General features: G+C 42.1%; 1 protein-coding gene across 1 annotated transcript; it reads right to left on the bottom strand.

The window, feature by feature from the left end:
- Positions 1-4: 4 nt before the first annotated feature.
- NPEPL1 (aminopeptidase like 1) lies at positions 5-12,209 on the bottom strand (the record flags this gene model as incomplete). The annotated part of the gene is made up of 8 exons (XM_039322204.1): positions 12,010-12,209; positions 8,633-8,818; positions 7,284-7,454; positions 5,853-5,942; positions 5,316-5,397; positions 4,195-4,337; positions 3,682-3,759; positions 5-43 (listed from the first exon to the last, which is right to left on the bottom strand). Coding segments are annotated over exons 1-8 (939 nt in total), but the record flags the coding sequence as incomplete, so codon positions are not given.
- Positions 12,210-12,658: the final 449 nt, after the last annotated feature.

The raw sequence follows: 12,658 nt of genomic DNA, 5'->3' as shown, positions 1-12,658 counted from the left end.
TCTCAGCCAAGCAAAACACAGCATGAAGATTGTCTTTAAAGCCCTGTTACAGGAAGAAAAAGGACACCTCAACTGATGTTCAACCAGCACCTCTAGGAGATACAGGTCCCTTTGTTGTTCTTTATTTTTTCTCCTTTTAAAATTTGTTGCTTATCCATTTCACAAGAGCTTTTGGGACTGGAAGGCATACAAATAAAGAAATGCAAAATGTCCACATACCATAGCCAAACTATAGATTTAAGCCTGTGTATTTTACAAGTATCCCTGGCTCAAGCCATGGAAAAATGCTAGGCAGCGCCTTATACAAATGGACGGACACAGTGGTGGGATTCAGCCGGTTCGCACCACTTTGGCAGAGCCGGTAGCTAATTTTTGTTGCCCAGGTCCAGAATGGACTTCCGGAAGTGGCATCCACACAGAGAACCAGTTGTTCACATATCTGAATCCCACCACTGGACAGACACCCACAAACGTGTATGCACACACAATGCCCTCCAACTTACACATTCAAATACTTCATACATCATATAAAGAGGATTAAAAATATAGGCAAAATTAATATATTACTAAAAGAAAAATAGAAATATATCCAAAACTTAAATATAGGAAAGCTTAGATAAAAAAGTTAATAACTGCTAACTGTACTGTTACCAAAAGGCCAGTTTCAAAAAAATATAGTGAATCTATTGAATTTGGTTAAATTGAAACAATCCCTTTACCTCCCTCCCTTTCAAATGTAATGTTTAAAAAACTGAAAGCATGTCTCTAATGCAGTGGTTCTCAACCTTTTTAATGCTGCGACCCCCCAACCAGTTGTAAGTCAAGGACTACTCAACCGGTCATAAGTCGAGGACTAGTCAACTGGTGCAGCACCGTTTGCAGAATGGGACTTTTGGCGGGCTCAGCAGGGCAGAGACAGCCTGGACAATTCCTATTGGCTTTTGAAAGCCAATAGAATTAGACTCTATTCAAGAGAGTCTGTTCTATTGACTTTCAAAAGCCAATAGAATAAAAAGGAGTAGCACAGCTAAGGAAAAGGGGGAAAAAAATGACGGACTGCGTTGTTTGGCGACCCCCGGGAAATGGTCATTCGACCCCAAATGGGGTCCCGACTCACAGGTTGAGAACCACTGCTCTAATGTTTTTATTTGGCTTGATTTGAAGAGATCTAAATAATTTTCCTTCATTTGAGGAGGTTAACTCGGGGCTGCTAACAGCCTTTTTTTTTCTAAGGGAGATGCTGTTTAAATTGCTAATTTAACATTTAAGTTATCTTCTGACCAATTTTCTTGGCTGGCCTACTGTTCATTAAATCACTGCAGAGAATGTGTTTACAGATCTGGATCCCCAGGCAGTTGGGGCAAGGGACAGAGCTGCCAGCAAGCTTTACAGCAATAGGATTTACTGTTCTTTAGTATTTCTTTTTGAAGTTTTCAATAAGACTTTGTCCGAGTATTCCAATGCTTGCGTTTTCACTATCTCCATCTATCCTCCATATCTGAATGATAAGTAATGATCATGTAACAGTCCATTTTATGCAATGGAATTTTTATGCAACTGGCAACGGATAGGGAAACTGGAAAACTCTGAATCTGATTTTTTATCCTATTCAATTGTGTATGATTACAATTAGCACATTCATCTCAGGATCCAGTCTGTTCCATTGAATTGTTGGACGCAAAAATATTGATTCTAGACCTAGTTGGGGAATATTTGGGGAAAATGGAATAAAATGTTATACAGCTTTCAAATTGTCAAACTTGACCAAGCGGAAAATATTTGGGCCCACATCTTTGTGACTTATTTGATTTTTAGATGCTCGGAATTTAATTTCTGAAGTCAACGTTTGTACAGAAATTCCAGGGAGGTCAAATCTAGCAAAAAACAAAACAAAACAAAACAAAAAAAAAACCCACTTTCATACATTCCCAAGGTATGGCAGAATAAAGAAGGTAGAAAATGATGCTTCATGGAAGAGAAGGAATTTAATAGTAAGGCATGTGCTTTGTTGAAATCCCAAATTCAATCCCCTGGATTTTCATGTAGGGTTGGGAAAAAAATCCTGTCTAAATCTGATAGCATGGCTCCTGCCAACCGACAGGTGAGATTAAGCTGGATGGACTCAAGGGCTTCCCTTGGTCCTAAAGCTAAATTGAGATCAAGAGAAAGGAGCAGCTGGTGGCTTCCTTCCAACTTCATATGTTGTTCCCAGGGGTTCCCAGCACAGCCAGAAGTCAACAGAGTGATTTGCTGAATCTGACTTCAACCAAAGAACACACACCGCCAAGCTGAGAGCACAGTGACAATGAAAATGGCCGTTGCGCATCTTGAGCATGCCTTTATTTGAATTCTAGGGAAAATGGAGCCTTATAGCAAAGATTTATCTTAACAAAAGTACCAAAATAATGAGTAAATCATAATTTGGCATATCTACCAGATTAGACTTCCTTGCTCAGCACTTCAAATATGCTTTTTAGTTCATATTTCGATACTCTATTACAGAAGATTTATCATTCTCACAGTTCAACTGGATGTGTCAGGCTGAAGATAAGGAAGTTTTCACTTTTTTAGAGGGGGGAAAATTAGGGTTTTTCTATTGCAAGTTTGAAGTTTTGAAATGTAGAACTTTGGAAGATCTTCTTTTTCTTCTTTTATAGACTTACTGATTGCTAAGTATGCATATGTTACTAAATGGATGCTACCTTTTTGATGACATTACTTTAATTGCTGTGCTATTGTCATCTGGCTGAATATGTGCATATACTGTACATAAATATGTATTCTACTGATTTACATTCCATTTGATTTTTTAGTCTGACTTTCTTCATTCCAGATGCCTCATATGAAAAGAAAAAAAATACATGCACACAATATTTACAATTACAATAAAATCAAATAAAATGTGTACAGGTGTGCAGAATATTTCAAATTCTATGGATTGCTGCAATGATATCCCTACTTTATCACAAGCATTTCAAAGTTAATGTGAAAGGTATTCTGTATTGGAATACTACTTGCAAGTTCAATTAGAACTACGTATATATGGCTCCATGACTGTGTGAATGTGATTTGGAGAATTGCATGCATGCGTTCATATACACAGGACTTGAGTACCCATGTTAATTCTAGCAAAAGCAGTTTCTTTACAATCCGAGGAAAGGAGACTATAGGCAGTCCTCAGCTTACAACCAAAATGGAGACTGCCCTTTTTTGTGGTGGTCATTAAACGAACATCACAGTTATTAAGCAAAACCCATTGTTTACTATAGGTTGTTTTTTTTTTTTTTTGCCAAAAATTAGAAGTAAATGCTGCTTTGGGGCAAAAATACCGTAAACCGTGGTCACATGATCATGGGATGCTGCAAATGCAGACCATTACTGAGTGCCTGAAATGTGGTTTCATGACCATGGTGGAGGGAGGGCATATCAGAACCACAAAATCAGATTGTAAGGGAGGAGGAGCCCATTGTCACTAAGAGCTGCGTGTAAGATGGAACCATGGAACCCCAAGGTCTGATAAGATTCACAGAAAATATATTCATAACCCCAAGAAGCCCCTCTCTGAGGGAAATGGGCAATTAAGAAACGTGAAATATAAATAACTAAATCTCATTATTACCATAGCTTGACCATAGATAGGTTATACCAACTATCTTCTGTGATGTGCAGAATTTCACTTACTTGTTTCACAGTGGCCTTGAAGGCACCCAAAATAGCAGCAGCTCCACCACAATCTCGTTTCATTCCAGGCATTGTTGTCTAGCAAAATAAAAGCAGAAATGCAAGGCATTTATCTCAAAGCCATTGAAGGCAAAGTATACCTGGCTAATAGCTGCATGTCCTTCTTCTCAAAAGCGAAGTGCAACAAGTTCAGTGAAACTTCCTCCAATCAAAGTAGCAGATGTCATCGATAGACAATTTTTCCATCTCTTCATTCCATGCATATCTTTGCCTCTCCTTCTATATCAACATTTAATCCGAAGTGGTAAGGGTATGTATAAAACCTAATTTGTGAAGCTGCTGCATATTTAACTAACTAATTAACTAATGTCACTTAGTCATCAGTTATGGCTTCATTCAGATGTTGAGGTAGAGATGTGAGTAAGGGCAAGGAGAACATTTCTTGGAGTCCATTTAACACATGGATATTAGAGTAATCTGACAGCTCATCCCAGGAACAGACTCTGAACTTACCTTTCCTTTGATGCTGAGTCCTCCAGTGTCATAGACAATGCCCTTTCCAACCCAGGCAATAGTCTGTGTGGCTCCTTCTGGAGTATGACTGAGCACAGCTAGAGCAGGTGGGTGAACAGCTGCTTTTCCAACCCCATAGATGCCTGGAGAAGAAGGAAGACACAAGGAATTATTCTCTCTCTCCCTTTCCCCCATCATTCATGTGGTTCATTTTGCAACCATTTTGCTGAAAGCAATTTCAGTCACTACACAAGGACTCTCAGTATTTTAAGCATGATATCGTCATTCTGCATAAGAGATGGGTAGAGAAACTTCTAAAATACATGGCAGGACCTCAAAGACTTGTGCAAAGTCTATAGCATCTTTGAGGCCCTCCCATGTTCCTCACTTTCTGAAAATTCTGCCTTGTTCTACAAGCCTTAAATTTCTGAACAGCAACTGACAAAGTTTAAGGATTATGTCTAGAATGATGACCAATGAAATCTTATTATTTTTGCAAGACCCAAATCATTAGAGGATTTTGAAGAAGCTGGATAAGGAGCATTGACGCTTTTGAAATGTTGTCCTGAAGACTCTTGAGAATTCCATGATAGTTAAGAAAAAAACAAATGGATCACTGAACAAATCCATCCATTGGAATTCATGGACCAAGTTGTAGGTAGCTTTTTAAGGGGTTGATTGTAACTTCGAATGGTCACTAAGCAAGGAATACTGAAGACTGATTTGATGTTACATAATCAATCAATGAATCAGAAGGGGTTGAAATCAGAGATGCCAATCTTCTCCAAATATATGTTAAGACTACAGTTCTCATCCAGCACAGCAAACTCTTAAGAACTCTGTGCCATCTGAGAAAGGCTGAGTTAAGAAACAGTTCTCTAGGGCAGAGGTCCCCAACCTTTTGGGCACCAGGGACTGGTTACACGGAGAGAGGTTTTTACGTGGACCAGAGGGGGCATGGTTTTGTGTGCTGCCTGCATCCTGCAGATGGGACTTTGCTTGTTTGCTGGCATGCTACGGCCCGGTACTGGTCCATGGAACGGGGGTTGGGGACCCCTGGTCTAGGGAATATGAGAGGAGAAAGAAAGAAAAAATAAATAAATTTTACCGCTTTGACTGACCTCCAAATCCTTTCTCCTTTAGTTCTTCATTTTGAAAAATAGTTGGCACAATCCCCAAATCTTTTCCCACTTTTCTGATTTCCTTCCAAAAGAGTAAAAGAAGGCATCACTTGATCATCATCAAATGACCAATCACTTTCAAAAACCACACTGTAAAGTCCAACATTTAAGCTATGTCATTGCAACTTTGGCTTTACATACCCAATTCCCCATGGTCCTTATTATAGGGTTTCTTTGGAAGAAAGGCAGATCAATCAAATACAGAAAAGGATGGACTATTTGTGCAAACGTAAGGATTCTAAACTGATGACACATTTAACTCCACCCTGCTCTGCATGCTCTTCTCCTACAATCCTAAGAAAGACTAATTTAATCCTTCAGCTTCATAAAGCTCTGCTTGCAACTGTGAATTATTTCTGGATCAAATGATAAGTAAAGGCCTTTGGAAAAAGGATTTTGCTAGAAACAAAAATGAATCCTAGATAGAATTTTTCAAATTCACTGGAAAAACACCAATATTTGAAAGGCATCACCAACCTCCAGGAACTTGTCAGTGTTCATTTCATTGCAAGGGGTGTCAACAATTCGAGCTGCCAGTCTAACCCCTTCTGTAGCATTTTCTAGACACTAAAAAGATAAAATAAATAAAGGGAGTCTGTGTTGATAGAGCTTTGTTTCACCCAAACAGTATATTTTTATTGCCCATAGACTTTTTAAGAATCACGAATGACCAGGAATTAAAAATTTTGGGCTAGTCAATTTTAACACAGCAGGGTTTGTAGTTGTAAGAGTTAATAATGAAGTATTAGGAGAGGAGCTGGCAGCATGAAACCTCTAACCCTAAATTAAAACCAGCCTTTAGTTTTGTTGGGAGCAGCACAGAAACAATCAGCCATTGCCTTCTTCCAGGATATGTGCTGACTTCCTGGTCTAGCTGAAGACTTAGGGCTTCCTTGTGGTCTCCCATCCTTATATGAATGGGACATTGACATTCAACATTTGGCCAGGCTCTGTCATCTTATATATACTTAGAAAGGAATGATAAAAAACACAGTACTCCCCACCACTCTGGCCACCAACAATGTTAAATTGTGATAACAACACCAAAAATCACTTAAGGTGTGGAGAAATATGTAATGCATTGGCTTTTATCACCACCAAAGAAATCTGTCAGAGAAACTTCCAAATTATCTCCAAACAGAAAATGTATTTATGTCTAATTCAATTACAGCCTTTCCTAACCAGTTCCTCTTCAGATATGATCAACAAGACTATCTAGTTCTCATTCATTAGGAGCAAAGATTGAGGATAGTGGGTCTTTTCACTCAATGTCCCTGCAGAGTATCTGTTCAGGTACTGTGAACTTAGGCGTAGGATGTTATATTCAAAAAAGCTTGATGATGGTAATTTTTGCAATCACTGATAAGTTTCATAGTCTGTACATATTTTATTGTTCATTTTAATGGTAGGTTAGACCACGCCCTGGTGGAAGAGAGTAGCACACTGTAGAGCTTATCCTCATTTAATGACCAATTGTTCAGTAACTATTTGAACTTGCAACAGCGTGAACGAATGGTAGTCATGACTGAAGTTCCAGCACTTGCAGAACCTCCGTAGTCATCTGGCAAGAGGCCTAGATTTCCAACTGTTGTAGTGTCTTGTAGTTGTGTAATCACAATTTGTGATTTTCCTTGCCAGATTCCCAGTAGCAAAGTCAGTGGGGAAGCTGGCAGGAAGCTGGAAATTGCGGTTCATGTAACTTAACCCACAATGATTTGCTTAATGACGGCAACTGGGCACTGCCAAAACCACCAACACCAAGTGGCACGGTCACTTGATGTTGTGCTTTACGACTGTATTGTTTAGTGATGGAAATTCTGGTTCCAATTACTGTAGTTAAGTGAGGAATATCTGTAAATCATTTGTTTGTTTGTAATCTGAAGCATTCTCTGGAGAATGTCAACTTACTTTCAGCATCTCAACCTCTACTGGGCCATTGTTCTGCCCAACCAGGAAAAACTCCACAACCACAGTCTTCTTCTCTGTACGTCTAGATGAACTGGAGCGAAGGGTGAAGAGTGGGAAGGCCCGAGCTATGGCACAAGCTGAAGCAAAGACTTCTGAGCGCTCACACACCATCTGAAATAGTTAATCAACACCAATTTTTTTCAAAAAAAAAGTATATTGAACAAGTTTTACTTCCCTGGAACCCCTGAATCCCACAAGAACCCGGTAATGTTCTGCAAGAGATAAAGAAAAACCAAAATATTTAGCTCGTTTTCTATCATAAGAGCAATGTTTTTTAACTGGGCAGATTTAGAATTCTCCAGCCAACATGTCTGGCTAGGGAATTCTGGGAGTTGCAGTCCACATATCTTAAAGTTGCTCTGTGGAAAAACTATGCTAGAATTTTGCCTTTTGGTCAGCATTTCTGAGGATTTAAAAAAAGAACAACGGGTTCTGTAGCCTGAAAAAGCTTGAAAATCCCTTCTGTCATCTTACACACTTACATCTGGGCAATTACAGCCTTCAGAGTAATTTTTCATCAGTGGCTTTTGGGCTGCAATGAAGCTGGAGACAATTATTTTGTTCCATTTCTGTTCTGTGTCTCTAGACACAGAAAGCAGATTACAAGTTTAAAATAAGCAAAGCATTATGATGGATGGCTAATTTCCTGGAAGAATGATAATTGTTTTGCTGTTATGTAGTCTACCCACAAAAACACTAGTTCTTGCTTGAATAGTGACAATTTGTACAGTCCATCTGAGAGAAGCACTGATTTAGGCTGCAGAGAGAATTACAACGAACATTCACAAATCTCAGCAATTGCATTAACACAACCAATTAATCTGATCTATTTCTGGATTGGCATAATATTGTCGGTAAGATAACCAATTGGTCTAAATTATCATAACAACATAAAAAAAATCTCACCAAGATTTGGATACTACAAGTAGACAATTGCTAGGCCTTTAACTGATCTCACCAAGCACACTTGGCCTCAAGAGATAGCCACCTCTGTTTTAGAAATTAACTGCAGCGTAGTCCTTATTTAGCAACTACAATTGGCCAGCAACTTGGTTGTTAAGCAAAGTGGCCATCAAATGAAACTGCAACTGTGCTTAGGATCTTCCTTCAGCTTTCCTTTGCATTACACATCTGAAAAGATTATCAATGCAATGATTGGTCACATGGTGACTTTTTATTACCGTCATAACCGAGAACAATTATTACATAAGGCTGCCACTAAACTGCAATCTGGAATTTAAGAAAAATCACTCCCTTCCCACTTTGCTTCCTCTCCCATCTTCACTTACAAGGATGCATCTCTTGGTTCCTCCAGGCAAACACGGTCGGATAACCCGGGTCAGGAACTGAGCAGCAGACGGGCTGTTATGTCGACTCACCCGGGAAGGTAAAGCAGCTACTGTGGCATGATTCAGGTAGAGGGGACAACTGTCGGTAGGGTTGGGGTTCAAAGTATTTAATGCCGCTTGCCATATCTGAGAACCGAAAGGAAAAGTTTATGTCTTCTGCAGGCAACTGTTCTTCAAGCAAAAGTTTATGTCTTCTGCAGGAAGCAGAACCTTCACCAAGGAGGTCCTCAGGGGATGGCCCAAAAAAGTCAAGATGGCAACCACAATGGTGTGCCTGAAGCTCTGCCCATTTTTTATGCATGTAGTGTATTTAAAAAAAGGCACAGCTTCAACTGCACCATTGTGATTGCTATCATACTTTTTTAGACCATACCCTGAGGATAGTAATAGTATTTAGACTTATATCCCGCCCCATAATGTTTTAAAGCACTCTCCAGGTGGTTTACAATGCACGAGCATTATTTGCATATGCCCCCAACCTTGGAAGGATGGAAAGCTGAGTCAACCTTGAACCCCATCAGGATTGAACTCCAGGCTGTGTGCAGTTTGCCTGCAGTGCTGGATTCTAATCACTGTGCCATCATGGCTCTTATGAGATACCCTTGTCCTATCTCAGGGGTAGGTAACCATGGCTGTTTTATGACTCGTGGACTTCAACTCCCAGAATTCCTGAGTCAGCCATGTTGGGACCTATGATTTCTGTGGCAATGAAAATTGGGAAAGCTGTGGTTACTTCAGTGCCAACATGCTTTCTGACTACACTTCCCAGAAACCGATAGGTTGCACAATACAAGGGAGAAGTGTATTCCTGCCTTTTCCCCTGCCTCTCTCTGGCCCCTGTCCTCAATTGGCTGGTAGCAAGGCCCAATAGGCAAGTGGCCATTAGCTGCTTTGGAACCAAGCTTGGCTTCTGAAATCTTTCAACAGTGGTGGCTGCTGAGGGAAGATTGAGGAAGTGACTCAGATGCCAGCTGACAAGGTAGGGACGGTGTCGGTATGTGTGTGTGTATGTGTACGCGCACTAGCAGAGAACATTCTTCCTCTCCGCATACTGGCTGGGGAATTCTGGGAGTTGAAGTCCACACGTTTTAAAGCTGCCAAGGTTGAGAAACACTGTTCTATTTGAACTCTATTGTACTGTGAAATGTTTATTAGATTTAAAGCTCACCAGAGGGCCAAGCCTGCATTTGTAGCACTCTTCAATTCTTCCCAACAATAATCCTGTAAATTGGGCTGAGAGTGACTGGGACCACATACTCTGTATGCTTCCATGGCTGAGGGTAGGCCTAGTTCAAATCTTAAAAGCTTGAATTTCATACTCCCATTGTGAAATTATAAGAGCTGGAAATTCTATCCGGGTATACAATAACAGCTGTAGTTGTAAAATAAAGAGAAATGGCAGCTCCAGATTTCTATATACAGTAGATAAATGGATGCTATATATGGCATGGCTGGCTGAGAAATTCTGAGAGTTGAAGTCCAGGTGTCTTCAGAGTGCTAAAGATGAAAAATCCTCTTGTACAGGTAATCTTCAATTTACAACCACAACTGATTGACCAGAGTTTTCATTGCTAAGCAGGGTAGTTGATTTTATGACTTTTTTGCCACAGTTGTAAAGTGAATCACTGCAGTTAAGTGAATCATGCAGTTGTTAAGCAAATCCAGCTTCCCCCTTTGACTTCACTTATTGGAAGCCAGCCGGGAAGATCACAAATGGTAATCACCTGACACCAGGATGCTGCAACAGCTGTAAATAGATGCCAGTTGCCAAGCACCCAAATTTTGTTCAGGTGTCTTTGGGGATGCTATGATGGTTGTAAGTGTGAGGACAGGTCATAAATGTTAATTTTTTCATCATTCAAATTATTAAATTTCTATGCCTATACTTTTTTCATGGCCTTTGTAACTTTGATTGCTAAATGAATGGTTGTAAGTCAAGGATTACCTGTAAGGAAATCCATTCAACTTCCTTATCAATAAAAGAATATTGGAGAAAATCAAATAAAATCTAGATCAGTGTTTCTCAATCTCAGGAACTTTAATATGGATGGATTTCAACTCAAAAAGTTCCCCCACCAGCATAATCTAAGGCTCCATTCACACAACATCTTATGTTTTACTTATTTTGCTTAACCATACCTCACTGATTCAAACACAATTGGCTGAGCTCACACAACACTTTAAATCATAAACAACTCTTTATTAGGCACAAAGATTAGGTTTATCCAACATCCTATGCTTCAAAGGAGCAAGAAACATTTTGACCCAGCCTAAATCTGTGACTTTTCAAAGCATTACCTACCAACCAGAGGTAGGCAACCTTGGCTCTTTTATGACTCGTGGACTTCAAATCCCAGAATTCCTGAGCCAGCATGTCTGGTTCAGGAATTCTGGGTATTGAAGTCCACGAGTCATAAAAGAACCACGGTTGTCTAACCCGAAGGCCACTGAATCTCTCTTAGGAAGGTATGCAAAAGAGGCGAGCAAACATCTGGAAGCCTACCTGATTAACTGGGGCAAAGGGGTGGGGGTACTTCGACAAAGCCCAGGCAGCAGAGTGTCACCAGCTTAGCAATTTCAAAATCCACTGAATTCGGAATCTGCACCGACAGCTATGAAGACCAGATCCTCGGCACCGGAGTCAGAATACCGCTGCGCCCCGCACCCCTCTCCATTTGGCAAAGCTCTCCATGGGGGGTGGAGAGCTGCAACCCCCAGGCAGAAGGCATTCTACCACTGGAAGAGAGTATCTGTAGCTCAGGGTTCTCCGAGCTGGGTGGTTTGCTTGCAGACATTTCATTACCCGACTCGGTAACATCATCCACGCTAGTTTAGTTGGGATAATGCAGTGTTTCTCAACCTTGACAATTTTAAGGCATGTGGACTTCAACTCCCAGAATTCCACAGCCAGCAATGCTGGCTGTGGAATTCTGGGAGTTGAAGTCCACATGCCTTAAAATTGTCAAGGTTGAGAAACACTGGGATAATGGAACATCTGCAAGCAAAGCACCCAGCTCGGACAACAGTGAGGACTCCATAGAGGGAACTCCGCCCCGAGTAAGGCACCGGGACAGGAGAAGGGATTCAACCCAATCGCCGCGGCTGGAGCGGTTCCCGGCTCAGCCTAGGCCTGTCTGGAAAGAGAAAGGGCGAGGGAGGGCGTCCCGGCTAGAGGCGAGCAGGGCCGCGGCTGCAGAACAACGCGCGGGGGGAGCCGCGGCTTCAAATCGGGGACAGCGCCTCTCCAAGGGGCGGCGGGGCGTTCGGTAGGCAGCCCGCTCAGGAAGCGAGGCGATCCAAGCCCGACCCCGCGTTACCTCCTCGGTCACCCTGGGCTGCAGCTTGCCCCGCACGTGAGCCCACGGCAGCCGGTGTAGGTTCTGCAGCTGGCCCAGCACCAGCACCGGGCGGCTTTGCGGGTCCGCCTCGCCAGCGCTGGCCTGGAACTCCAGCTGCACGCTCGCCATCTTCCTGCCCGCGGCGCGGCGGCTCCTCCCAGGCAGGTACCGCGCCTGCCTCCCGCGGCCGTAAGAAGAAGGACAGGCGCGGGACAGGAGGAGGCGGAGGAGAAGGCCGGGAGGAGCCGCCGCAAGGCCGGCCAAGCTTCTACGCGTCGAAGCAGGCCATGCAGAAGTACCACCGGGGGCGTTCCTGGCTGTCGTTTGCCTTCTTCGCAGTGGATCTTTTTCAGGCTTGTTTCCTGGAGTCCAGCTAGGTTTAACTGAAGTCTGGTCCAGGTAGAAAAATCACAGGTAGTAGAGGCGCCAGGCGAAGAGGAACGTCCCTCTGCCGAGCTTCAGAGAAAGGTTGATCCATATGGGGACACGCGCGCGCGCGTTGCATTGGCCCACGAGGATGAAGGGTGAATAAATCCAGATTGAAATCTAACGAGCTTTCACGGGCATATGACAAAGCTGAGTTGATGGAGCCTTTCAAATAAGGAAAGGGGAGGAATGAGCCCAGTAG

This window comes from Crotalus tigris, unplaced genomic scaffold (assembly GCF_016545835.1).
Source record: "Crotalus tigris isolate CLP2741 ecotype Arizona unplaced genomic scaffold, ASM1654583v1 scf7180000023887.291335, whole genome shotgun sequence".
Classification (NCBI taxonomy): domain Eukaryota; kingdom Metazoa; phylum Chordata; class Lepidosauria; order Squamata; family Viperidae; genus Crotalus; species Crotalus tigris.
Note: the sequence above shows the minus strand (reverse complement) of the source record. Positions and strands in the feature narration are given on the sequence as shown.